Raw genomic sequence first — 24,551 nt, forward strand, 5'->3', positions numbered from 1 at the left:
ATTATTTTCCAAAATAGATGAATTTGACTGGTAAGCATGCAGTGCTGTTTAATTGTCATTATAATAATACAAGCTTCGCCATAGCAGCAGTTGGATATCCTGTAAGACATGAACATTATTAATCCTTGAAAAAACAAGGATTTAAATCAACATTCCTGGGTTAAAACAACCATAGAGCTATTATTAGGTGGTAAATGAGCGTAAACTTTCATTAGGGGTCAAAGAGATGTGAACTGAAGAAGCTTTGAGCGAGGTTAGAAAATGGATGTCATGCAAAATGTCAATTAGTGTCGGTACTACAACTGCACTCAGTGGAGGAGAGCTCATGGCCTTTTCTTATAACACTATCCTATGTTGTCATAAATATAAGCAGTCTGTACGGACTTAAAACAAAGTCTTGTCAGAGGCTTTGAATGATTCATTTTTGCTGATGTCAGTTGACCCTATTTCCAAGTTTACTGGTGATTGCTGCAAACATATTAACCATTTTTACTCAAAACTGTTTTTATAACGTGATGTTTTGGTCCCCTAATAAATGTTTACACTTCTTACAGTCTAATAGTAGCTCTTGGGTTGATTTAATCCCAGATTGTTCCTTTTACCTGCCAATATATTTAGCTAAACCGTAAGTCACTTATCAGGGGATGATCTGCAACAGTCGCATTAGCGTTTAACTGCTTCTGCAGACACACTGTCCAGAAATAGTTGGCAAAGATTTCACATGTTATAGTGCTCATACATATTTCAGAACTGCTCAAAGGCTTTGTAAGCTTTTCTTTTCTTTTCTTTTTGTCGCAACTCAAAAAAAAGCAGACCGGGAAAAATGCCAATTTTATTGAGCTTTTAGCTCACTAGGAAAGTAAAAACTTTGATATTAGAAGAATGAATCTATATTTAATCAGCTCTGCGTACATTGTCCTGTTCCGCTGGACCACAACATGGCTTTTGCACTCAACTAAGCGAAGACCAAAGTGTGCACTGTTCTTTGCTGTTCTCACTTTTTGAGGAAAGTATCGGTGTAGCCCAGAAAGTCTGCATGAACTGTAATATCTTCCTTCCAAATTTACAAAAAGGATTTTCACACCCTGATGGTGATGGGCTATTGACAGTAAATACACCGGTATTATTCCTATGAATGAACAGGCTTTTAATTTGAAAGCCTGGTTAAATGAGGCCTAATTCCCTCAATATATTAATTTCTAAATGCAGCCTTCAAACCTCGTTCTGGTTTTGTGAAACTACCTCTAAAAGATGGCTCATTTATGACACCACATAGTAAATGGGAATAGGTTTTACCTTCTAGGTTATAAGGTTATAGGTTTGCATCTATTTGTTTATTATCCTAAAAAAAGGGGCCGTTCAGAGCCCTTTTATTTACATAAGTGCTTCAGTCTATCATGTAAATGTGCCAGATTTAACCTTGCACACTGATGAGTGCTTTGAATTGAATTTGCTTTCTAAAGATTATGCATCACATCGTGGCTGCGTTCCTGACATCTTGTACGCTGGCTGTCACTCACTCACTCATTTAGAGCGAAACTCAATCAGTCGGTGAAACGTGTGCAACCGATTAATTTTCCATCTGGCTCCAGCAGTGTGGAAAAGCTTTGCACCTCGGGTCAGATAAGGTGTGACCTCCGGAGACCGTAAAACGCTGTCCTTCACTTCCTCAACAGGAGGGGCTTAAAAATGCCATTATGATCACTTCATATTGACGGAAGTTTGTGAATAACAGGCTGGAGGAAGCTGGCAAAAAGCGGGGAAAGACCCGGCAACCAACGCAATAAGTGACATTGTTACATTAAGTGACATTGGTTACATTGGTGAACTGAGTTAGTTTTAATCTGCATTGACAGAAGTTGGTAAAAATCATTCTTATCTCCGTCTCTTATGAACATCGTTATGATTTGCCTGACTCCCCCACCAAATGGAAAATAGTGATATTATATAAGATAGTTTATTGTTTCTAGGAAAACAGTCTTCCGGCAGTACACGCCCTGACACACAGTACCAGTCTCCTCCATCCCCTACTGTTTGTCCAGCAAGTTAATCATTAACCAAATCAATACTCACCGTGTATCCGCAGTCCCAGCCCATCCTGATCCTCACGCAGTCACCTGAACTCTGCCCGCCGCATCTCTCACAGTGGCTTCTTTCTTCGCTTGATTTATCGGAGAGAAGAGAAGGACATAAAGGATGGCTTTCAGCATCATTTTGAGGAATGAATCACCATCTCCCTGGAGTTTGATCGGAATGATGCAGATCGCTCCCTGGAGATAAAAGCTCGGGCTTCTCGGGAGAACAGCGGCTGAAGCTCGCTGTGACGATTTCTCTGCTTTGGATGGTTTCATCAGTGAAGAAAAAAAACAGCAAACATTGGACTTGAGCTTGGACTTTTTTTTACTTTTTCCAGCAGGAGGCACTGAAATTTTTCTAGCTGCTTTTTGTTTTGTTTTGTTTGTTTTTATTTACTGGCCGCGCAGACATACAGACTGATTCCCATCTTCCTGACTGTTGAACTGTTTTGATTGAAGAATAGTTGGGAGACATCCACATGCATTGTTTTTCCAAGGGGCTTCTAAAAAAGGAGTTGTGCAGCTTTCGTATCTGCTCGGAATAACAGCGTGGGATCGAGTATCAGGGGTGCTTGAATGTGACTCCATATCATCCGCGATCAGCCCTTTCACCTCCTCTGGCTGGGATTGAAGCAGCTTTTCATACATAAAGCACATGAAACAGAAGAATTAACTCCAGATTGTTCCCTTTACCTGCCAATACATTTATATATCGAGCCTTTATGACCTGGGACTTCCCTCCACAACATGAGCGCCGGCTCACTGCCCAGTGCAGACACAGTCAAAATTAATGGCCATGTTTTGCAGGCAGAGGTAACTGGAGGTTACTCTCACATCTGTTCGCTATAATTCAATCGGTCGTGCAGACAGCACGACGGACTCAACGCATGCTCAAAAAGGCGCAGTGAAAACAATCCAGATTCTCTCGGCTGCTTTCCACATTTCCACAAAGTAAACTTGTCTCATTCTTTGCTTCTTGTAAACAGAGAAGTTACGAGGCACTCAAGATCTGGACAACACCGCACACACACGCTCTGGTCACACACTTATAGGAGGAGTAAGCGGAACAGAGGGGGGGGGGGAGAGGAAAAGGGCTTGTGGCATGATAATAAAGGACTTGTTGGCTGGGGTTACTGGAGGGCAACGGCCATAACTCCGGAGAGCGACAGAGCAACACACGGATCATGTGGCTGGAGTGAGCCGCGTCCGCTGCAGCACCCAAACGCAGGAGGGGGCGGACACCGCAGCTCCCCAAACCACCGGACTCCACATCTATCGCCTCTTCTTTGCCAAACACACTCTTAAACTGACAAGTCCTTCAGGATCTGGGCAGCCCTGCTGAGGCAAGCTTCGGGGAGGAAAAAAAAAAAAACAATCTGATTGCATCCAGGCGCCAAAAGTAGGAGCCGCAGCAATGAGCTCGGAGCTGGATGAGGATTGCACGCTTTCGGAGTGGGAGGCCGTGCTGGAGCTGGATGAGGCGTTGGCGGGGTGGCTCCTGCGGGTGCCAGCTGCAGGGGAGTGGGGCTGGGAGTGGGGCTGGGCCGCCTCAGACCTGCAGGACCCTGAGTGGGACACTGAGGACATTCCCGCTGTAAGTTGACCTCCGCTTGCAGGCAACAGGCAGAGCAAAGAGCAGATGAGTCGGGATTGTTGTGGTGTTATTAACTTTAGTCACAAGAGAAGAGGGTGGGGGTCATCAACAAGGCTTTGAATCACTCTTTTGTCTTCACTGTATGCAGCTGCAAGCGTAGGTCTGTGGTCATTTTCCCAGCACTATATAAAACCACTGGTTTTGGTTATGAGTCACGGTTGTTGGCTCGCTTCTGTGAGGGGTTTACTTGGGCCCGTTGTTAGGCGAGATCATCAGGTTCCTACGTGAGAGACTTCATATACATCAGCCATGTAGGGAGTATGTTTAGTTGTTTCCAGGCACAGAGGAAGGTTGGGGGGATTTCAGCAGCTTATTTGACCACCTCATGTTTCTCAGAGTGAAAACCTAGCAGAAGTGACACTGTATTTCAATATTATAACTCTCCCTTCATCACACAGGGAAAGGACATGTTTCTCTTACATGGACATGATGTCCTTTTTCCAACCAGTCCCGTTCCAAAGAAATATATTTCTCTTTTGTTTCAGTCAACCACTCGTTTCTTGTATTGGCAGCTATAGTTTCCTGAAAATTTCCTGTTGAAGAGAAGCATCTGGCACAGACACTGGGAGCTCTCAGTTTGGAGATTTCTGCACATCACAGACTCTGCACTGCAAATAATCACGTCAGCTCAAGCCAAGGAAAGCAAAAAGGGGGATCGTATTGAAGAGGATATCATTCTCAGAGCTGCGGGGATTTGTTTTTATCTGTTTTTCTCAGGATGTTTAACCTCAGCGTTCAGATACATTTATTAGATGTCCTTCCCCATTTCCATTTCACAAAAACCTCATTGACAGAAACGGTCCATCTCAGAGTGGAGTCTTACACAGAAACTTAATTACAAGTTCTAAACTTTAGTCATGGCAGCATGTGTATCAGATGATCTGCTTCTTGCTGATTTCTCACAGATCGCCTGTGACGTCACGCTGTCACTGAGTATCGGCGGTGGTGCGGCCTTGCAGATAACTCACAACCACATTCTTCTTGCTTGCCATTCACTGCATCTCCATGTCCAGGACCTGTCAAAATCCCCCACAGCACGAAGGTTGGGACGCGACTAAATAAAACCAGGCGTCCTGCTCAAAGCTGTGGGTGATTTTAACATGGTTATCTCACATGCTCGTAGAATAAAAAAGAAAAGAAAAGAAAGAGGAAAAGAAAGAAACTGAATTGTGCAGCTGAGATGCTTGTGAGTGAACACGAGGATGAGAGTTTGGGGAGAGGTTCTGACTCTATCCATCACTGCAGGTGCTGAGCCCAACATACAAGCAGCGAAATGAGGACTTCAGGAAACTCTTCAAGCAGCTCCCGGACACAGAGAGGCTCATTGTGGGTGAGTGGATGGCGTACACACACACACCGAGGCCATCTGAGGACTGGCAGGGTGCGCCCAGCTTGTTAGTGTCTAGAGAATGATTAATCCTCGCTAAACAGGGAAGTAGTAGACAAATATTGGACATTCAAAGTTTGTATAAGCTGATCATGTTGTAGATTCTTATCTGTTAATTATGGATTTGAGTTTAGTACGGATGCCTCTAAAGAGGAAACTCTGAATGTGACCTTTGTTTGCAATCCAACACTTTACACATGTACACAAAAGCAAAATGCCAAAAATGTGTCTGCTTTTTTACTGTACACCGTCCGAAAGTATAAATATAACCAAAAATGTTTATCTTTAGTTTAAGAGGACTTTATTGACAAGAAGGACAGTCAGGATCCGTTTCTGAAGAGCTGATACAAGTCAGGATTAATTCAAATATAGTAGCTGCGTCTTTCTGTCGTCGCATTGCTGCCGTCTCCAGTGCAGTCGAACAGGTTCCCCGAGGGATTTGCTTTTTTTTCTTTAGCTATCTGGTTTGAACCCTTGGGGTTCTCCTCAGAGGTCCGGACTTGACTAATCACATCATCCTGGTTGTTTCAGGGCAGTCCAGAGACGTACTTGAGGTCATCGTCTGGCCGTGTGACGCCATTGGGTTCTGTCATGCAGGTTCTTGCTATGAGACTGCAAGAGTGATATTGAAGTAGCGTCAAGATTTCCAAGTATTTCCTGCAGCGAAACGTTGCATGTAGGCATGAAAGTTTGACCCACAGGTCTTGAACCTGATGTTTTTCTATCCTGAAGGATCTGTTTTGAGTCATCGTTATTTCAGTGCAGATATCCTTCGGTCCTCCTCAGTCTGTACTTGTTGTTGTATGCACCAGCATGTAACAGTGTTTTTTATCCAAAAACGCCTTTTCTGAACAGGTTTTTCTTTTCTTTTTTTTGATGAATGCTCTGTAGGTTTATCCCTTTTTTCTCAAAACTATACCCATTGTCTTGTTTTGGGAAATTTCCATTTATTCCTATTCCTTCCTCATCTTTTGAAACTGTGTTTTATTGAAGTCAGACTTCTTAGATGCATTTTCTTTGGCGGGACATGAGCATAATAGGGTTTGTTGACTTTTCCCCCTTTCAACGCTGTTAAACCATTAACTGATGTCGATATAAATAAATGTTGGACATCAGATAATGTGTCTTTAATCTGCTGATATGCAAGTTTGAAACACAGCGCGAGAGAAAATTTGACCTTTCTCAAAGACCTTCACATTAATTTCAGCAACCATTCAGGCTCGTCTGCAGCGAACGGGACACCTCACAGCGTGAGCCAAGGTGTGACGCGCTAAACACCTGAGATCAGATGTAACATAATTAGATCAGTTCTTCGTCGGTGCAAGTGGCCAGCAGTTCATGGATGACTTCCATGTCTTTTTTCACAATCCTCTTCCCTGAAGGAGCGCTCTGATGGATTGTGATGCTTTTATGCGTCCATGATGCGTCACGTGACAACCATGTCATTGTTTACAGAAGGACACCGTCAACATTGAAACACATTAGAACATCGGTTTTGTTTCAAAGTTCATAACACTTAAAAGGATTTGAGTGTCTCCCGCCTGGAGGGCTCCAGGATGTGAACAGTATCCACTCTTAACGTTTTAGATATCGGGGCGCCTGCCGTCCATCTGAAAAAGGGCGTAACATCTAACCTTTTTGAAGAGTTGCAATTTTACTTTTGGGATTGGTGTTTTAGCATTCCCTGATGGTAGTTTATGTTAATTAAGCTCTTTTACTCAAAGTTGTGGGACTTTGTCGTAAAGCTTGAATATTTTCAAGTCTGATCTCTGTTTTTAAGGGTGCTGCACCAGACGTGGATTTAACTACCCGTGATAATGTTTTACTGTTCACGCATGGTAATGGTGTAGTTTAGCCATGTTGTCATGTAATGTGTACCTCACCATCCTACCGGGTGTGTAGTGATTATTTAGCCTTTTATGTGTTGCAGACTACTCCTGTGCTCTCCAACGGGACATCCTCCTGCAGGGACGACTCTACCTCTCTGAAAACTGGATCTGTTTCTATAGCAACATCTTCCGCTGGGAAACTCTTGTAAGGCTTTTAACTGCCCACGCTTTATTTGCTTTGCTGGGAATGGGTGTAAGAGTGTACGTTCGTTTTTTAATCTGCGTTGCTGTGCATTTGCTCGTAGCTGACAGTGAGACTAAAGGACATCTGCTCAATGACGAAAGAGAAGACAGCTCGCCTCATTCCCAATGCCATCCAGGTCTGCACAGACAACGAGAAGGTAAGGGATGCAATATTTTACTTAACCTGTGAATGTATTTATGTAGGCCCAAATGACATTTTGGAAGGCCTCGTGGTAAAGGGTCTGACTGCTAAAAGGAAAAAATTAGGGATTTAATCTTTGTCACCAGCAGAGGGGGCATGTTCCTTTCAGAAATTCAGAAAGTTCCTATCAATGTATGTTACACTGAATTATGATAATCTTATTTTAGAAGGGATTCGGCCGTTCTCATAGATATGTTCCTTTGATTTACTTTGTTAACCTTGTTGTTTTTAAAATGTGCTATACAAATAAAGTGGATTGGATTGGATTGGATTGATTTCTTGTAATATTTATTTATTTTTCCTCCCAGCACTTCTTCACCTCATTTGGGGCCAGGGACAGGACCTACATGATGATGTTCAGACTGTGGCAGAATGCGCTGCTCGACAAGGTAAGAAAACTACTGATCATTGTTCATCTTTATCTGAAACTGAAAACTCATGGACGCTCACATCAGATAGATCATATATATCAGATGAATGCATCCCCGAGACATATTCCTGATTCATCGTTTGCATCGTTTTCATCTTCTGCAGCCCCTGTGCCCTAAAGAACTGTGGCATTTTGTCCACCAGTGCTATGGCAACGAGCTTGGCCTCACCAGTGACGACGAGGACTACGTTCCCCCTGATGATGACTTCAACACCATGGGGTGAGTTTTCTTGTACCATTTAAAAAAATAAATAAAAATAGCCCGAAACAGAAAATAATAAGTGATCCCATAACAACATACAGTCATATGGTCAGTCACTTACTAGCATCAGCACTCACTCCAGCTCTCCAGGGTAAACTTTTTCAATCCACAGTTGTACACATTCAGTAATTCCATCGTTTTTTTTCAAAGTTCTTGCTTTTCCAGATGGGTTGGAAACTGCTGAGCAGCTGGAAATGTGTCCAAAGATACAAAAGAGTAAATACAGCCTGAAGGCTTAGCACTACATCTTCTATAGCTGTCTAAAGCGGTTGAAATCATAAAGAGCTTCGGTTTGAATCTGTTCGATTTGTGGTACATTCACTGTCTCTGATGAGGGGTGGCCGTTTACATACTTGGATGCAAAATGAAGTAAAGATAATTTCTTATGTTTCTCACACACATAGAATTAGTCTTGAGTAGATAGTACCGTTGTTTTCTAATGAGCAGTATCAGTGGGTGGTGGATGCCTCCGCCTTCATCCGGATAAACTTAAAACCAGTCAGAGCAACAAAGACAAACGAAAGCCGTAATGGTGTCCCTCCGTACGGTCTTATCATATCAGACCCAACCCATTTTAAATAAACAGCTGATGCGTAGGTGGATGGAAGGGGAACAGGGCCGGAGGCTTTCTGCCAGAACAAATGAAACATTAGCTCAGACATTCATGTGAATCATCAGCTGATAGATGCTAATGTAATCAAAGAAAGACACTCTTCAGGGTGAGTCTGCAGGTCTTTCATCTGCGTTTGACCATATGTCAAACACACAGCTCTTTATGACCCAAATAAGTCAAATCACGCTGGGGAAAAAAAAAATCCCAAGCACTTCTTGACATATTGAAAATAATCAGGAGGAGAGACGGCACGCAATGGAAATGAAATAATCCCCCACTTTTTTTCTTTTTTTTGTTCCCAGGTTCAGTGAAGAGATTCCCAATGAAGAGAATGAGATCAACGTTGACAACCTGACAAAAAACAGTGCCGAAGCCAAGCCTGAGCCCAGCCCTCCGCTACACAAGAAGACCATCCCGAACAGCACCCTCCCCGGCCCTGGCCACCACGACACACCCATTACAGTAAGTTCAACCCACCTGCCAATCCCGGCTGCGCTACGCAAGTACCAAATCAAGTTAAGCATCTCTCCAGGTCAGAATACGTTCAGGAAATGCACTTGACACCATTTACATGGAATGCTTGTCCTGCGTCTCGTTGCTTTCCCCTAGTTTGAACTCCCAGCAGAGGAATTTGCAGACTGCCTACCAGATGGAGAGCTGCTGGCCGTGTCTCTAGCGGTGGAGGACAAGAACGAAACCAGCGGGCCTGGTGGTCTTGTCCCCTCACCGTCACTGGACTTAAACGACAATGAAGACATCCCCACCGAGCTCAGCGACTCCTCCGAAACCCACGACGAGGGTAAACGCACCAAAAAGACTGAGCTCCCACCTTTCAGATCCCAAATATAATCAAGTACCGTATTTTCTGGACTATAAGCCACTACTTTTTTCATAGGTTTTCCACCATGCAGCTTATACAAAGGTGCGGCTATTCTGTGGATTTTTCTGCCACCGCTCGGGCGCTCTAACCGGAATTAGAATAAAAACTAAGACAAAATAAATGCAAAGAAGAATACGCTACTTCTTCTTTAGCAGATAGAAGTAGGTAGAAGCAGATTTCAAACAGATAAATAGATAAATAAATACCGGTTATTTTCTCTTGGTTCTGTCCAGTTTTAATCAGCAAAGTTGCTGCCGTGTTAAAAGACACTGTTAGGAAAGGATCTATTTAGGTACAAACATGTACATCATTTACAGTTCAAAATGGCTCTGTACATGTAGTAAATGTCTAATCTAACAACATAAATATTTGCGGCTTGCATATCTTTTTTTTTAATTAGAGCGGATGCGGCTTATATACAGGTGCGGCTTATAGTCCAGAAAATACGGTAAATAAATAATCGTTACTGATTTCCCATGGTCATGTGCTTCTTTTATGATAATTCTTTACATGAAGGTGAGGTACAAGCCTTTCACGAGGATCTGAACGGCAGGCAGCATATCAATGAGGTGTACAAGTTCAGCGTGGACAAGCTCTATGACATCCTCTTCACTGAGTCTCAGTTCATGAGCGACTTCATGGAGCAGAGGCGATTTTCAGGTAATTAGTCGGCGCGTTTCTGCCTGTCATCGAGGTATTTTCTGTCTAACTACCCGGGACACGGTATACATTACCTAACATGTTCTGTTCAGATGTGGTGTACCATCCGTGGAAGAAAGAAGAGGCTGGGAACCAGACCAGAGAGATCATGTACACCATCTCCCTGTCCAACCCCCTGGCACCTAAAACAGCCACAGTCACTGAGACACAGGTGAAGTCGGCTCGGGTTTCTGACCGTTTCACACCTACAGGCTGTAGTCTGTGTAAAGCAACTGCTGTTTGTTTTCGTACTCGCTGCTTTTCGTATTGACCCGTGTGAACACAGCAATCAAACTTTGTTCTCGATCCAAATCGTCTGACAAAACTCTGGTGTGGTCCTGAATCACAGGATTTAGGGTACTGGGTTCAGCACAAAATGGGTTTACAGTTCTGTGGGGATGAATCTTGGACCAACGTAGAGACATGAGGTGGTACGGAGCCTGATAGAAACCTTGTTGGATGATTATGTATGCAGCAGCTCTCTCCACCAATAATCAGATAGTTCTGCCCTGCATGGCAAACACTTTGCCGCATAATCAGGGCTGCAGTCCCTTTAGGAAACATTTGACATCTAATATTACTGAATATTGAATATTGCAATACTTCAGCATGCCAGACAAGTAAATAATCCATACAGACACTGAACAAAAGTAAAGGTGCAGTATTTATATTCAAGCAACAAAATTAGGTTATTTGGGAAAAAATGACACCTGGCAACCACCGTAGCGATGAACCGGTTTGGTGGCATGACAGCAAAGTCTCTTTATCGTTTTAACAGAACATCTTAATACTACTACTACTACTACTACTACTACTACTACCACTACTACTACTACTACTACTGTCATTCAGCAGACGCTTTTATCCAAAGCGACTTACATGTGAGAGAATGTAATCCCCGGTTTAAAACGTGTTCTACATCCCTTACTGCTTGTGTCCTTCCTTATGTCATTACTAACTTGCATCGTCGTGCGCCGCAGCATTTCAGGCACAGACGCCTAAATCAGAGCCAGTCATCAGTCATACACAGATATTTATACAGTACACTGCAAAAAAGAACATTTCTAAAAAAAATGGCTTTCTTCAAGAAAATAAGTGGATTATTTGAGATTATTTTGTCCGTTTTAAGAATTATAGTAAAAAAAAAATGTATATCCCATTGGCTAAGTGGTTGTTTTTTTTGTTTTTGTTGGGTATTTTTTTGCTTAAAACAAGATAATTGACCTAGATTTATTGAATATTAGCTTTATTTGTAGATGGGTTGTTTTGCAGTGTAGTGTTTACTCTGCGAGGAGGCTTCATCCATACAGCATTCTTTACTCTTGGAGTCTGCAGAAATCTGCACAGATTTATTTTCTATCAAATCTAAGCAGTGCTTTTTATATCATACACACAATCACACACTGATGCCTGGACACCATAACAAACAGTATGGATCATGAAGCCAGGAATCAAACCACCAACTTTGGGGTTGGCAGACAGAAGCTCTCCCCACTGAGCCACACAATAGATGCCATTCATGGCGATCCAAGCAGTCTTTAGTAGTGTTGACATTACAAAATACTGGTCTGCTTGTCATTAAACACCGTTATATTTCACACCACAGCATCTTCTTCCTCTGTTTATATTTTTTTGTTCCTCTAGCGACACATTTAAGGAGGAAGTAGTGAGGACATGCTAGTGTTGACTGATGTGACACATTGGGGCACTTTGGATTTTTCTCTGTTTAAAACGGAAACCAAACTAAGAGAAAGACCAGCAAGAATGAACTAAAGATTGAAAACACCCTAAACGACATCGGACTGAACAACAAATGTCCTTGATCTCTTTCAGACTCTGTATAAAGCCAGTCAGGAGAGCGAGTGTTACATAATCGATGCTGAGGTCATCACACATGACGTGCCCTACCACGATTATTTCTACACTCTGAACCGTTACATGCTCACGCGGGTGGCCAAGAACAAGTGTCGGTTACGGTGAGTAAGACTTCTGTTTTATGATGACGGGTTTTAGTTCCATCCCCTTCTATATTCTGGATTCATTTGGTATTTGCAAAGACTGCCTGGATGTATAAACACACTTCTGCCCTTCAGAGTGTCGACAGAGCTGCGCTACAGGAAACAGCCGTGGGGGCTGGTGAAAGGCTTCATTGAGAAAAACTTCTGGAGTGGACTGGAGGAGAACTTCCGCCATCTCGGTAACTCTTGTGATTTTGTTTGTCCGTTCGGGTCGGTCACATACTTTTCCATTCGTCCCACTTGATGCGGTACTTGATGGGGAAGAAGCATGTCAAATCTTTGGTGTTTGGAGAGCTACTGCAGCTGAGATGTGCAGTGCTGCGTCTCAGCCAGGCCAAGATCAGAACAGAAATCTGATATAGAAGTGGGTTTTACTTAATTCTCCATGATTTCATTGAAGAGAGGGGACCAGCCTGACAGAAACATGGAAAAAAACAATAAAAGAAAACCAAATGAATAAAGAAAGAAAACAGAGCCCCAAAAGTTAACTTGACCTCAGTGTTTAACAGATGTAACAACAAACTGACATGGACAAGTGGCAGTTCCCCTGATTCAAGAGCGTGTAACGGGAAATAATGAACTGAATGTGTATGAACTCAATTCTGGCCGGGTCTCCTGACAATCACAAGCGCACTTCACACAAAAATCAACAAAGCTGATACATATTTGAGTTTAAATTCCTTCAAGTGCCTTCTTGCAAGTGATTACACAAGGCAACAAGCAACCACAAGAGCATGATTACAGAGAAGAACCACAACCAATATTCACTAATGTCTTTACAAAAAACACAGGCAACACGATCCACAGAGGCAATCTGCTGTAAGACTTTAAACGGCACATGGAGTGAATTGCTGAACTATTTGATCCGATGGAGTAGAACCGTCAGAGGTGACTTTCAGAGCAACCATCACCAACGCTTTCATACGTTGACAGGCATAAAAAAAAGAAAAGCAAATAAAAGACACAGTTATAAAATGTTATCCAAAGAAGAGATATATGAGCAGCATGTGTGGGCTGTAACATTTGTGCAGGTCCAAAGAAAAATCATTTGGATTTTCTCTCTTATATAAATCAGACAAACACATTGCTCACCACAGTTCACAGAGATGTAATAGATTTAGGCTGCATGAGGTAACAGACGGCGAGTTTTTGGGCCGCTATCCGAGTAAAACAACTTTACTGTGGTGCTTGTTCAATTTGATTATGGATCATGCTTGAATAAAGTGGGACTTTTATCAAAGATGAAGCCAGAAAGAAAAATAATGCGGGCAATACTAAGTACCCCCTTCCTGCTTCCGCAGAAAATTGAACGTAGGAGCTGCCTATCATGAAGCCTCTCTCACAAGGCCAAGCGACAGCGACATAAGCAGTGGTCTTGTAAAAGGATTTGTCTTATTGTTTTTTTTCCCTCTTGGTTTGATTTTGAAAGATTAATGAAACTACTTCCCAACAATTTGGACCTCGACATACTCATCTTTTTTATTGTTATTATACTGTGAACAAGTATTCACAGGTGGAAAGAATTCAAGGCAGTTGCCAATATTCTGAGGAACAGACGTCCCTGCAAATTTACACCAAAGATCTATGCAATTCACAAGATAAATAAATAATAAATAGGTAAATGCAGGAGCTACATTTCAGACTTTTCGGAGCCTACTAGGAATAAAAAAATCTAAGTCCACGACGGAACAATTAGAAGAATAAATAAATACAGAATAGATCCATGACAATACAGTTACCAGAAAAAAGCCTCTTCTATCAAAAAAACAAAAATGAAGCACAACTGAGGTTTGCAAAACTACATCTGAACCCGTCACCAGACTTGTGGAATAATGTCCAGAGAAGTAGTTTAGCCTTGATGTCCAACACCATGTTTGCAGGAAGATAAAAACACAGCATTTCAGTAGAACCACCTCTCCCACAGTCCCCACAGCAGTGGAGGGGTGATGTGTCTGAGTTTGTCTTGCAGCCACAGGACATGCAGCCTCCAATTCCTCAGCATGCTGCAGTTTCTAGAGGCAAATGTGAGGCCATGTGTTCAACAGCTGAGGTGTGATTGAAATCAAGTCAGGTTCTACCCCTCGGGTCAAAATGTACGAAGCATAATATTCATTTTCTTTGCTTCGTTGACGATGTGCAGGTTTATTTGCCATTAAAGGCCCCTTCTAAGGAATCTCTTCATGCTGTGTTTAATTGCATGAGGGATATCAAGACATGGATGGACTTAAATCTTTTAAGATTAACTGAAAACAAAACTGGGATTGTCCTGTTTGGTTGCCCTGACATGGTCCAGGTTCTTACCAGCTCCATTGGCTCACTAGTACCGTATATGCGACCGCAGGCAAGTAATCTTGGTGTTATTTTTGATTGGGGTGTTTAAATTAGACAAGCAGATCAGCTGTGTGGTCGAGGCTAGCTTCTCTCAGCTTCAGCTTCGAGCCAAAGCCAAACCTTATCTGAGAAGGGCTGATCTGGAAAAAGTTATCCGTGCCTTTATTACATCGTGCTTGGATTACTGTAACTCCCTGTACGTCATCATTGGCCAGTCTGAACTCGGCCGTCCGCAGCTGCTTCAGGATGCAGCAGCTCGTCTCCTGACTGGGACAAAGAAATACGAGCACATAACGCCGGTGCTTTCTTCACTCCACTGGCTTCCGGCCAGGTACAGAATTGATTTTACTGGCCCCAGGACTGGCCCCAGATTATTTATCCGACCTTGTTAAGGTGCAACAACCCTCCAGAGCACTTAGGTCAGCTGACCAGATGGTCCTGGACGTTCCTCGATCCCTCATGAAGACCAGAGGAGATTGAGCTTTTGCAGTTGTGGCTCCCACACTGTGCAACGCATCGCCCCTCTCTGTGCTGTCTGAAAATAGCCTCTCCATTTTTAAAACACGTCTCAGGACCCATTTGTTCACCTTGGCTTTTGATTTCTCATTGTGAAGCTCTTTGGTTGGCCGTAGGCTCTTATATGTGCTATATAAGTTGAGCTGACATTGACATTGACAGGTCATGCAGCAGGACAACGATCCAAAGCACACCGACACGTCTACATCAGAATGGCTGCACAATAAAAGAGGTTTTGGACTGGCCTCATCAAAGTCCAGAGCCGTGTTCTTCAGTGCAGGTCCCCTGGGTCCACTACCCTGCATTTTAAATCTTTCTCAACTCCAAATCTGAGCTTGTATTTGACTATACAAATTTTAAAATGGGGTACTGTCACCCATGACTGCAGGTCTGAGATGAATTAAAACTTGACTAAATTTGATCTCCACAGTCAGTACATTAATACAATTGGTTTCATATGTAATCACGGTGAAGACTTCCAGTTCCTCTTGTTCAGTCATGGCTTTTAATGAATGTGCAGCGAGGCGTTGACACAAACATCTGACAGAGGTTCTGTTTCCTCTCAGAGATGGAGCTGTCCAAGCTGGAAGAGATGCTGACCGAGGCCCACCAGTTATCTCCAAAGGCCAAAGTGATAAAGAACTCCACGGTGAGGCGGAAGAAGAGGCCGCTCCCCCACATGCGCAGCCAACATCTGGATGAGGCCCTCAGTCCTGTTACCACGCCAACAGATGAGGAAGTGATCCAGAGGATCAAACAAGTGGCCGGCTCCACGCAGACCAGACACCAGAGTCCAGAACACCATCACCTGCCCGGAGGCCTGGCTCTGTACAGCGTCTCCAAGCTGCTGCTCATCATCAGTTTTGTGTAGGAGACGCACACACACACACACACACACACACACACACACACACACACACACACACTCACACACACACAGTCCTCTATGCAGAGATGTTGGAGGACATAAATGAGAAAACTATTTTCTGTGGACCCAGAGGAGTTACTGATTTAAAAATAAAATATTTGTCAATGTACATTTTTGCTTTCCTTTTTTTTTTTTTTAAACTTTATTTTTAAGAAATTTTACAATATATATGGAAAAAAGGAGAAAAAAAAAGAAAAGGACATTAACAAACGGCACAGATGGGATAATAAAAAGCACAGGGGGAAAGTGGATCAATATGTGTACATTTTAAGAGATAGAGCTAGGTCCAGGTCTCAAAGACAATTGTCTTTTTATCTTTGTTTGTCCACAATCTACTGTATCATTCATATTATAGAGTATAAAGTACTCAAAGCCAAGACAACAAAACACAATTAATCACATAAATAAATGCTAACTTTGTCCTGCTATGGTGAGGAACCATATTCTTTTGCTTTCCTTTTAAATAATTTCATCATTGTTCTCTTGAGTGTAATGACCGTCTCCTCTCCTTCCACTGCCATCCCTAGGATCTGTCTCAGGTAGATGTTTTGTATTACCCAGTTGGCTCAGATACATGTATCCCCACTACAATTAAATATATAACTCCCACTGTCTTGCCATGAGGTTAAAATGTACTAGGAAATGCTCAAATTTGATGGGGGGGAACCTCTTGTGTGACTTTGTTCCTCTGCTGGCTTCCATCAGTCTGGTTCTGCTGGTCTTCCTAAACATGATGCTCTTCTACAAGCTGTGGATGCTGGAGTACTCTGCACAGTCCTTAACAACCTGGCAAGGTCTGCGGCTACAAGAGAGGTACACAGGCGCACATTTTACATTCTGCACATTCCTGTTTAGCTATTATCCATATGATCGTTTTTTTGTTGGAGCGACTGGGCATGATTAATGGACCTCAGTGGCGTTTGAGGATCTAAAATCCTTATCAGGGAAGAGACGAGACTGAACAGACTTCCAGTCATGTTTGCACTAAATGCTGTCATTCAGTTGAACACATGCACACACACACACACACACACACCCTCTCTCAGACATACAGACTAAACTATATCCATATGGACCGTCACGTGACAGGAAAACAGAGTTTCTAAAATTACCCCTGAATAGCTCTGGGCTTACTGAAACAATTTACCAAACTGTTTATTGGCAGTCTCTCCAAATGGAAATCATGCTTCGGGTCCTTCCCCCTAATGTTGTGTGTGTGTGTGTGTGTGTGTGTGTGTGTGTGTGTGTGTGTGTGTGTGTGTGTGTGTGTGTGTGTGTGTGTGTGTGTGTGTGTGTGTGTGTGTGTGTGTGTGTGTGTGTGTGTGTGTGTGTGTGTGTGTGTGTGTGTGTGTGTGTGTTTGCAGTAAACTGCCTCAGACACAGATGGAGTGGGCCCAGCTCCTGGAGGCGCAGCAGCGTTACCATGACGCTGAGCTGCAGAAGTGGAGAGAGATAATCAAGTCGTCAGTAGTGCTGCTGGATCAGGTACTCGGATACAACGGAGAGGTCTTAAAAGAGTTAGGACCGTACTTGCACTAACAGGAGGAGACTGTTTCAGCCTGAAATAAGTGGATTTGACTCATCTGATTGTGGAGTAGGGGATCATTTCAAGAAGCATTTTTGTATTATTGGTTCAAATTGCTTTTAGATTTTCATCATAAATAATTAAATACATGTTCTAAGATTAATATGAAGAACATCTGTCGTCTGTGGAGGCTGGGGAGCCGTAAAAAAACATGCCCAATTCTTCTACTCAAGCCGAGGACAATGATTCACCGTCTTGTCAAGCAGTCGTCCAGGCTTCTGCTTGTTTCTGTGGCGGTGATGCAAACTCTTCTCACGCATGCCGAGTGCACGTGACCTTCGTTGTAGACAAACATCCAGGTGGAGGAGGAGCGGTCATTGTCAGAGAAGGGAGATCATTGCCTGAGGACGCATGAAAAACTATGGGTTACAAAAGACAGGCTTTACCTGAGACATCTGAGACTAGATGTGTCAGGAGGTATAATGAGAGTTGATATTGGCGTTAGTGTCCTTGATTGGAACTGTTGGACAGGTAATTAGTCACAGAGGAGCGATCCTTCTACTGTTGCAATCTCTGGAGCCTTAGCTTTTTTTTTCAGAATGAGATTCAGGTTTATTGGCCAGGTTTGCATTCACAGATGAGGAATTTGGAGTCAGTTACTCTCCGTGTGTTTTGAGGACAACATTTGGATTTAAATAAGTCATTAGTGCAGGTTCTCTGCATGTTCCCTTTGCTGCTTGTAGGAATTGTGTTTAAGGTGGAAATGGTCTTCATAGGCTTACATCTTTCCTGTTCCTTTGGGGTATTGCATGCGTATATTGTATCATGCTTTGTACGATTACAAGAAGCTTAAATCAAACACTGTCGTTTTGCAGTGTTTGAAGAATTGGATCATTCAGTTTTTACAGTTTTCGCACTTTTATTGCAATTTGGAAACAACAAACAACAGCATCAATAACCTTGATACTGGAATCCCTACTGGTTATCAGGAATTGGATTGAAACCTTAGAAAAGTGATTGTGCATGTCTAATATGCGTGTCACATGTCATGCCCAGACACAGCACTACTTTGAGGTAAACAATATTAACAAAACCCACATTGCTTGTTTCCGTCTGCCCTCTTTAACTCCATATACTGTTAATATGCCCCTAGTGTTTGAACCAAGATAGTACAGCTCTGAGCGGCTGCTCTGATGCTGAAAATCCAACAAGGAACAATTATATTTATGATCTCCTACACTTATTGACTATACATATCCACCACATAGTCAAGCAACCGAAGGAAGACAAATGACCTAAAAACACAGTAAAGGTGAGTTTTGCAACATCAGAGGTCATGGAGGTTCCCTCAGGAATGAGCGGCTTCTGCTCAGAATCAAGTGGAGACAAGGGATCATGATGATAGATACTTTTGTTCTGACTTTGAAAGTGCACGTTCAGTTGTTCTGGAGGGGGTTTCTGACAGAAGTGGGAGGGAAGAGGCTGAACCTTTTTTATTTTTATTCTTTTAAAATGTTTTTTGCAAATCTTCCAGGCTCGATCAAGTCCACATTTTAGATGTTAATAATAATAATTTCTCACGAAACACACTGAACCTGAAAGTCTTCTGCTGCTAACCCATCACTAGTCAGACATGGGGCAGTTAGTGTTAAGGGCTTTGTGCAGGGGCCCAAACTGATTCCCCTCAGTTGCCATCCCAGGAATTTGAACCTGAACTTGAAGCCCTCCCCTGTAACCACTAGGCTACCACTCTCCTTTGTTGTGAGTGTTAACACGTGCTTGGTGCGGCAATTTGTTTTCCTGAGCTGAACAGAACTTTTGTACAGTTTGGAAGTTCATGCAGGAACAGCAAGGTGTGCTTTCAAAAGAAGGAATCAAAATAACTGACTGATTTAGTGCTCTAAAGTAGACACCATATTTCGCCAATAACCATGCATAACTGTACCGAAGGCAGTGTATATTCACATATTCACAAACCCTGCAAAGTTAAAAAACCTTTCAGTTCTGAAAAGTGCCGTGCTTTGTGGTTCCATTAACCTAAATGAGCATTCAGCTCGAGCACTCGCTGTTACCTTGGCATGTCTTCCAGGGGATTTCTCATTATATTAATTTGGAATTTCTCTGCAGGACTGTTCAAATAAAAATAAGCGAAACTGCCAAAAGTTTCTCCTGGCGAAAAACCACTAAAGCTTCATGTGAAATATTTCACCACCATTCAACGTTGTACTGAGTCACGCAAACATGGGGCCAATAAAAACAAAGGAAAAACATCTTTCTTTCATTTGCTAGACTTTAAAGTCTCATCTACAATCTACCAGAGCAGTTCAAATGTGGAAGGAATCTTAAACCAGTTAATAATATTTTTTTTTTTAAAGAAAACGTGTGTTAATACCAGACAGATTTTTTAAAACCATTCCCATGCCCTGTTTCAAGAACTGATTGTTGTTTGGACTGAATTTCCCTACCATGGCTAAACATTCAATTGTGTTTCATCTTTCTCCTCTGATTTTTAGATGAAAGACTCTTTATTGAACCTCCAGCGAGGGATTGGTTTGAGGGACTACAACTCTGAGACAGAGGAGAAGAGAAGTCGCTATCACTGACGAACCACCACAAGGCCATGAGGGCATGCTGTGCAATATGAGACCTGTTTTGTTTGTGAACCGATACGCAGGCATCAGCAAGACAGTCAGAGGACATAAGGGGAGGTGGGACCAACGGTGACCGGGTCCAAAGATGCAAAGAGAGGAACAGTCGTTTCCAGAAATTAACACTCCTCCCCAGGGGAGGCAATCATGGACACACACGGGGAGCTGAGGTGTTCCCCCAACATCACTGAGGCATTATGGGAGGATAACCGTTTCCTTCAGCTCTCTTTGTTTCCGAGTGCATCCCACCGTAAGCCATGTCGAGGAGAGAGGGGCAGAGAGAAAGAAGGAACTACTGCATGCATGTAGACAACCTAGCTCCCCTCAGTCAGTGTTAATGTGGTCCAGTTCCAGTCTATGTATGTCAAAACAAAACAAAAAAAAACAGAACAGAAGAAGGGAGATTGAGTCAAAGGAAACGGGAGTCCTTTCGGGTCTTTATGGCTTTTTACACTCTCTCGACTGTTCCGTACCAACCTTCCCCTGGAGGTCCTCGCTGTAGTGTCCCTTTAATAAACATCCACGTGATCAGACGACAGTTTGGCTCCAGAGAAAATAATAAATATATATATAGATATATTGTAGGATAATAATCAATCCCTATGTTCTTGTTTGAACCAGGCCTCCACAGTTCCTGTCAGGGCTGGTTCCCTGTCGGACTGCCGGGTTCAAACATTGAAAAGTCAGATCTGTGGTTCGATCAGAGCCCATCAGAGCCCCGTCTTTTTTTCTTTTTTTTCTCTACTTGGGGCACAAATCACGTGATTACTCAGCCCTCCCACATGCATAGCATTACTTCTCAATCTTCAGGTGAAGTGGAATGTATTAGTCTGGATTAATAAGCCAACTTTGATCACAGTTTATTGATCTTTGTTACGGGGACTCTGCAGCCAGACCAGTAGGGAGACCTGCTATTCTTACGTGTTTCATTACTAAACTGTGATTATATCTCTTTAAAGATGTTTCAAATTGGAAAGGATTCTATGAATATATTTGAAATATATAAGAATATTTCATTATTTAATAATATATATATTTCAAAATATATAAACATTACCTATATTTATTGTTAATTTATGTACATACAGAAATTATCAGAGCTCTAGACCAGTTACAGAATTTCTAACTAAAAGTGTTTTCTTCTTAGAGATGCATGCCAGATATGTCTGTGACATGTCCAGTGTGCAAGTATGATTCTACATTTGCGCGATTATATTCGCGTACATTTGTGTGAGTGAGTGCGTGCGTGCGTGCGTGTGTGCGTGTGTGTGTGTGTGTGTGTGTGTGTGTGTGTGTGTGTGTGTGTGTGTGTGTGTGTGTGTGTGTGTGTGTGTGTGTGTGTGTGTGTGTGTGTGTGCGTGTGTGCGTTGGAAGTGATGGCATTTTTACCATTCCACTCTTGTATGTTTCTTATATTTTTCCTTTCCTGGCTCACGCAGCCAGACTGCCTTTTATTTTGAATGCTAATGCATTTGGAAGTCGCCTTGCATTAGTCCCACCAGGGTACAGTTTACAGCCCCGAGAGTTTTTGTTCCAAAGTGATGCATCCAGTATTTAAAAACAAGTTTGTCACTGTTACTTCTGCTTTTACAGAGTGATTGAGTGCTTAAATAAATGTCTTTTTTTGACACACGTTTGATAGGTGAAATTTATAAGGGGGGGCAAGTCATCAAAATTGTTCTGATTTAGAGACAAATATCAATGATTTTTCTCTTGAAATGGATATCTGACATGTTGGAGATGAATCCTTCATTTGCTGTCTATGAGGAACTCTTCTGATCATGTTGCCACTTCTGTAGCTTGGTCACTTTGTTTAAAAAGGAGCATTTTGACATTTTAAGAAATGCACTTGTTTGCCATCTTTGTACACATTCAATGAGGATTTATCCCACTGTCATGTCTGTATGCTATAAAACTAAGAAACCTTGGGAAACCGGATGCCTAGCAAGCTTCTAAGTCCATCTTGAGCTTTGAATTCAATGTTTTCACCTAAAACAAGAAAAAATAATAATAACCACATTTCTCAAAATATCAAACTATCTCTTCACCTCAGAATATACCTTCCTTTTCCTCATTTCAAGTGTCTGTCTTGGATGCAATGAAAGCATGAATATAAAACTTTACACAACTAAATTGAGCCAAAAGAAAGAAGTAGAAATGTACCGTCACGGATTGTCATGTTGTTTTAAATGAAGTATTTATCATGTATGTCATGTGCAACAGTATATATATATATATATATATATATATATATATATATATATATATATATATATATATATATATATATATATATACTAGTACTGGAAGAGGTGCAGTATAGATTATCTCTTAGGAAATGGACAACAGAGACCCCTTACGGCACTTCCAAAAAAAACAAAAACTTCTTTATGGAGAAGAAAAGCGAAGCACTTTAAGGCCTTTTTAGGTAGCTAAGGAAAGAAAAAAAAGGGTTTAGTTTGGAGAAGAATGCAGAGCCGAGGAAATACCACACTGGTGATGTACAACTCCCAAACTCGTTACATTAGAAACTGAGACAATTCCAAAAACACGACCCAAACAAGCAGCTCCAACCCACAGCAAGAATAATGACACACGTCCATCTCCGTTTTCATGCCAAGGCAGGGATATAAGGTGTTCGTACAGTGTGCCTGCGAAGCATGTTGCTGACGAACTTAAATCAGCGGAATAAGCTTCGAGACTGGAGTCCTGCCTGGTGTGTGAGTCTGTGTGCACATTGCATTAGAAGAGGGCACGCAAAAACTTCAAGAGCCGAATGTGAACAGTTAGAAATGCTTTGGAGGCATCACTTCCCTCAGTGTGATGACACAGACAGATTGTACTGAAGTTTTGCTTCATATCTATGATTGTGCAGGAATGTCACGTTTGACAGTATGACTAGAAGGCTTTAAGAGTTTGCTTTTGAGTGTATTCAATTTTTCCTCCTTTTTTTACATTTGTAATTACATTCTCGGATGTCATCACGTCTCCTCCTCTGATGTTTCACGATAAACGCCTGACTTAGACGGTTTCCAAGATGTTGACTTGACCCTTGACTCTTATAAAAGTTGGATTCGGAACGCCCATGTTTCTATCATCTACTTTTCTTTTTTGCCTCTCTTATTTGTGTTCATTCCTTGTTTCCAGTTTGCTCTCACATTGTTAACCCGTGTCACACGAATGATATTATAGTTGCTCTCGCCGCTCACCAAGGCAACCCGAGAGTTTTGAATTTATCACTCACAACTGACGGCTTGTGCGCTCCGCTGACTGCTGCAGTTGGCATCCGCCCGGCTGACGCAGTGCCAGCCGCGCAGCAAAGCGCTCACTAACAGCCTTGTGCAACACACAATAGCATCTCTCTCAACCTCGTGAAAATGACCACTGATCAAACTCGAATGCTTTTCTCAGAGTGTGTCTTGAGAAAACTTGTACTGGTGTAGTTCCTTTCAAAATCTACTGTATGTTTTGGTTTGTTTTGTTTTTTTTTGTTGTTGTTTTTTTTTTTTTTTTAAGAAAATGTTTTAATCTTTAGACTTTTAGTGAAGTTTATACACAAGTTGAATATACAAGAAGTTTTTGTTGTATGTGTGTGTGTGTGTTTGTGTGTGTATGTATCTGCACGCACACACACACACACACACTGATAATGTGTACAGCCTGCGCTGCGCGTGGGTTTTGACTTAATGATGATTTTGCCTCAGAGACTGAAGAGAGAAGTGGCTTTCTGGTTCATGTGAAGTAAAGACTGGAAGTATGAATAAAGAAAAAACAATTCAACAAATAATGCTGTTTATTTTCAATGATTACTTATTTATGTCACATCTACAGGAAATGCAAACACTTTAGAATACATCTGCATTTATTTTGATTTTAAAAAGTTTAGATTTGATCATAAATGATTTCTCCAGCAGGAACTACAAGTGTTTCTATAAGAGCAGAGTGTATAAGATCCTGAGTTTCCTGAAAGAGAGAAAATGCAATATGAAATATTGATTATACTGCACTTTAGAAAAGGTCTAACAATAGTTCATGTCATGTACTGAAAGCATTGTTATTTGGGGAGCTGAGGTAGCTTTTTATAAGGAAAGTGTATTCGTGTAGCACATTTCAGGAACAAGACAATTCACATAAAAAGATCAGGTTAAAAATGCATTAAAAAGTGAAAGAGTTTACAAGCAGAAATTAAAGACAAAAAGACATACGTTAAAAAGAATAAAACAAATGAGATGCAAGAAAAAAAAAAGGTTTTAGTGCATTCTAGGAGATTACTGAAGTGCAGCAGTAAATGAAAATATTTTTTTAACCTTG

General features: G+C 41.9%; 1 protein-coding gene across 12 annotated transcripts in view; it reads left to right on the forward strand.

Moving 5' to 3' along the window:
* gramd1bb (GRAM domain containing 1Bb) overlaps positions 1-21,868 on the forward strand; it is an 87,022-nt gene extending 65,154 nt beyond the window's left edge. For 11 of the 12 annotated variants that reach the window (XM_061719057.1, XM_061719069.1, XM_061719060.1 and 8 more), the window contains 15 exons: positions 4,975-5,059; positions 7,047-7,150; positions 7,251-7,346; positions 7,699-7,779; positions 7,925-8,040; positions 8,998-9,157; positions 9,305-9,494; positions 10,092-10,235; positions 10,328-10,446; positions 12,108-12,250; positions 12,368-12,471; positions 15,706-16,006; positions 16,773-16,880; positions 17,432-17,552; positions 20,106-21,868. In XM_061719057.1, coding sequence (XP_061575041.1) covers positions 4,975-5,059; positions 7,047-7,150; positions 7,251-7,346; positions 7,699-7,779; positions 7,925-8,040; positions 8,998-9,157; positions 9,305-9,494; positions 10,092-10,235; positions 10,328-10,446; positions 12,108-12,250; positions 12,368-12,471; positions 15,706-16,006; positions 16,773-16,880; positions 17,432-17,552; positions 20,106-20,195 — 1,962 coding nt within the window. In that variant the 3' untranslated portion in view covers positions 20,196-21,868. The remainder of the gene's footprint in view (positions 1-4,974; positions 5,060-7,046; positions 7,151-7,250; positions 7,347-7,698; positions 7,780-7,924; positions 8,041-8,997; positions 9,158-9,304; positions 9,495-10,091; positions 10,236-10,327; positions 10,447-12,107; positions 12,251-12,367; positions 12,472-15,705; positions 16,007-16,772; positions 16,881-17,431; positions 17,553-20,105) is intronic. The other variant, XM_061719059.1, reaches the window with a different exon arrangement.
* The last annotated feature ends 2,683 nt before the right edge of the window (positions 21,869-24,551 follow it).

Source organism: Cololabis saira, chromosome 4 (genome assembly GCF_033807715.1).
Source record: "Cololabis saira isolate AMF1-May2022 chromosome 4, fColSai1.1, whole genome shotgun sequence".
NCBI classification, from domain to species: Eukaryota; Metazoa; Chordata; class Actinopteri; order Beloniformes; family Belonidae; genus Cololabis; species Cololabis saira.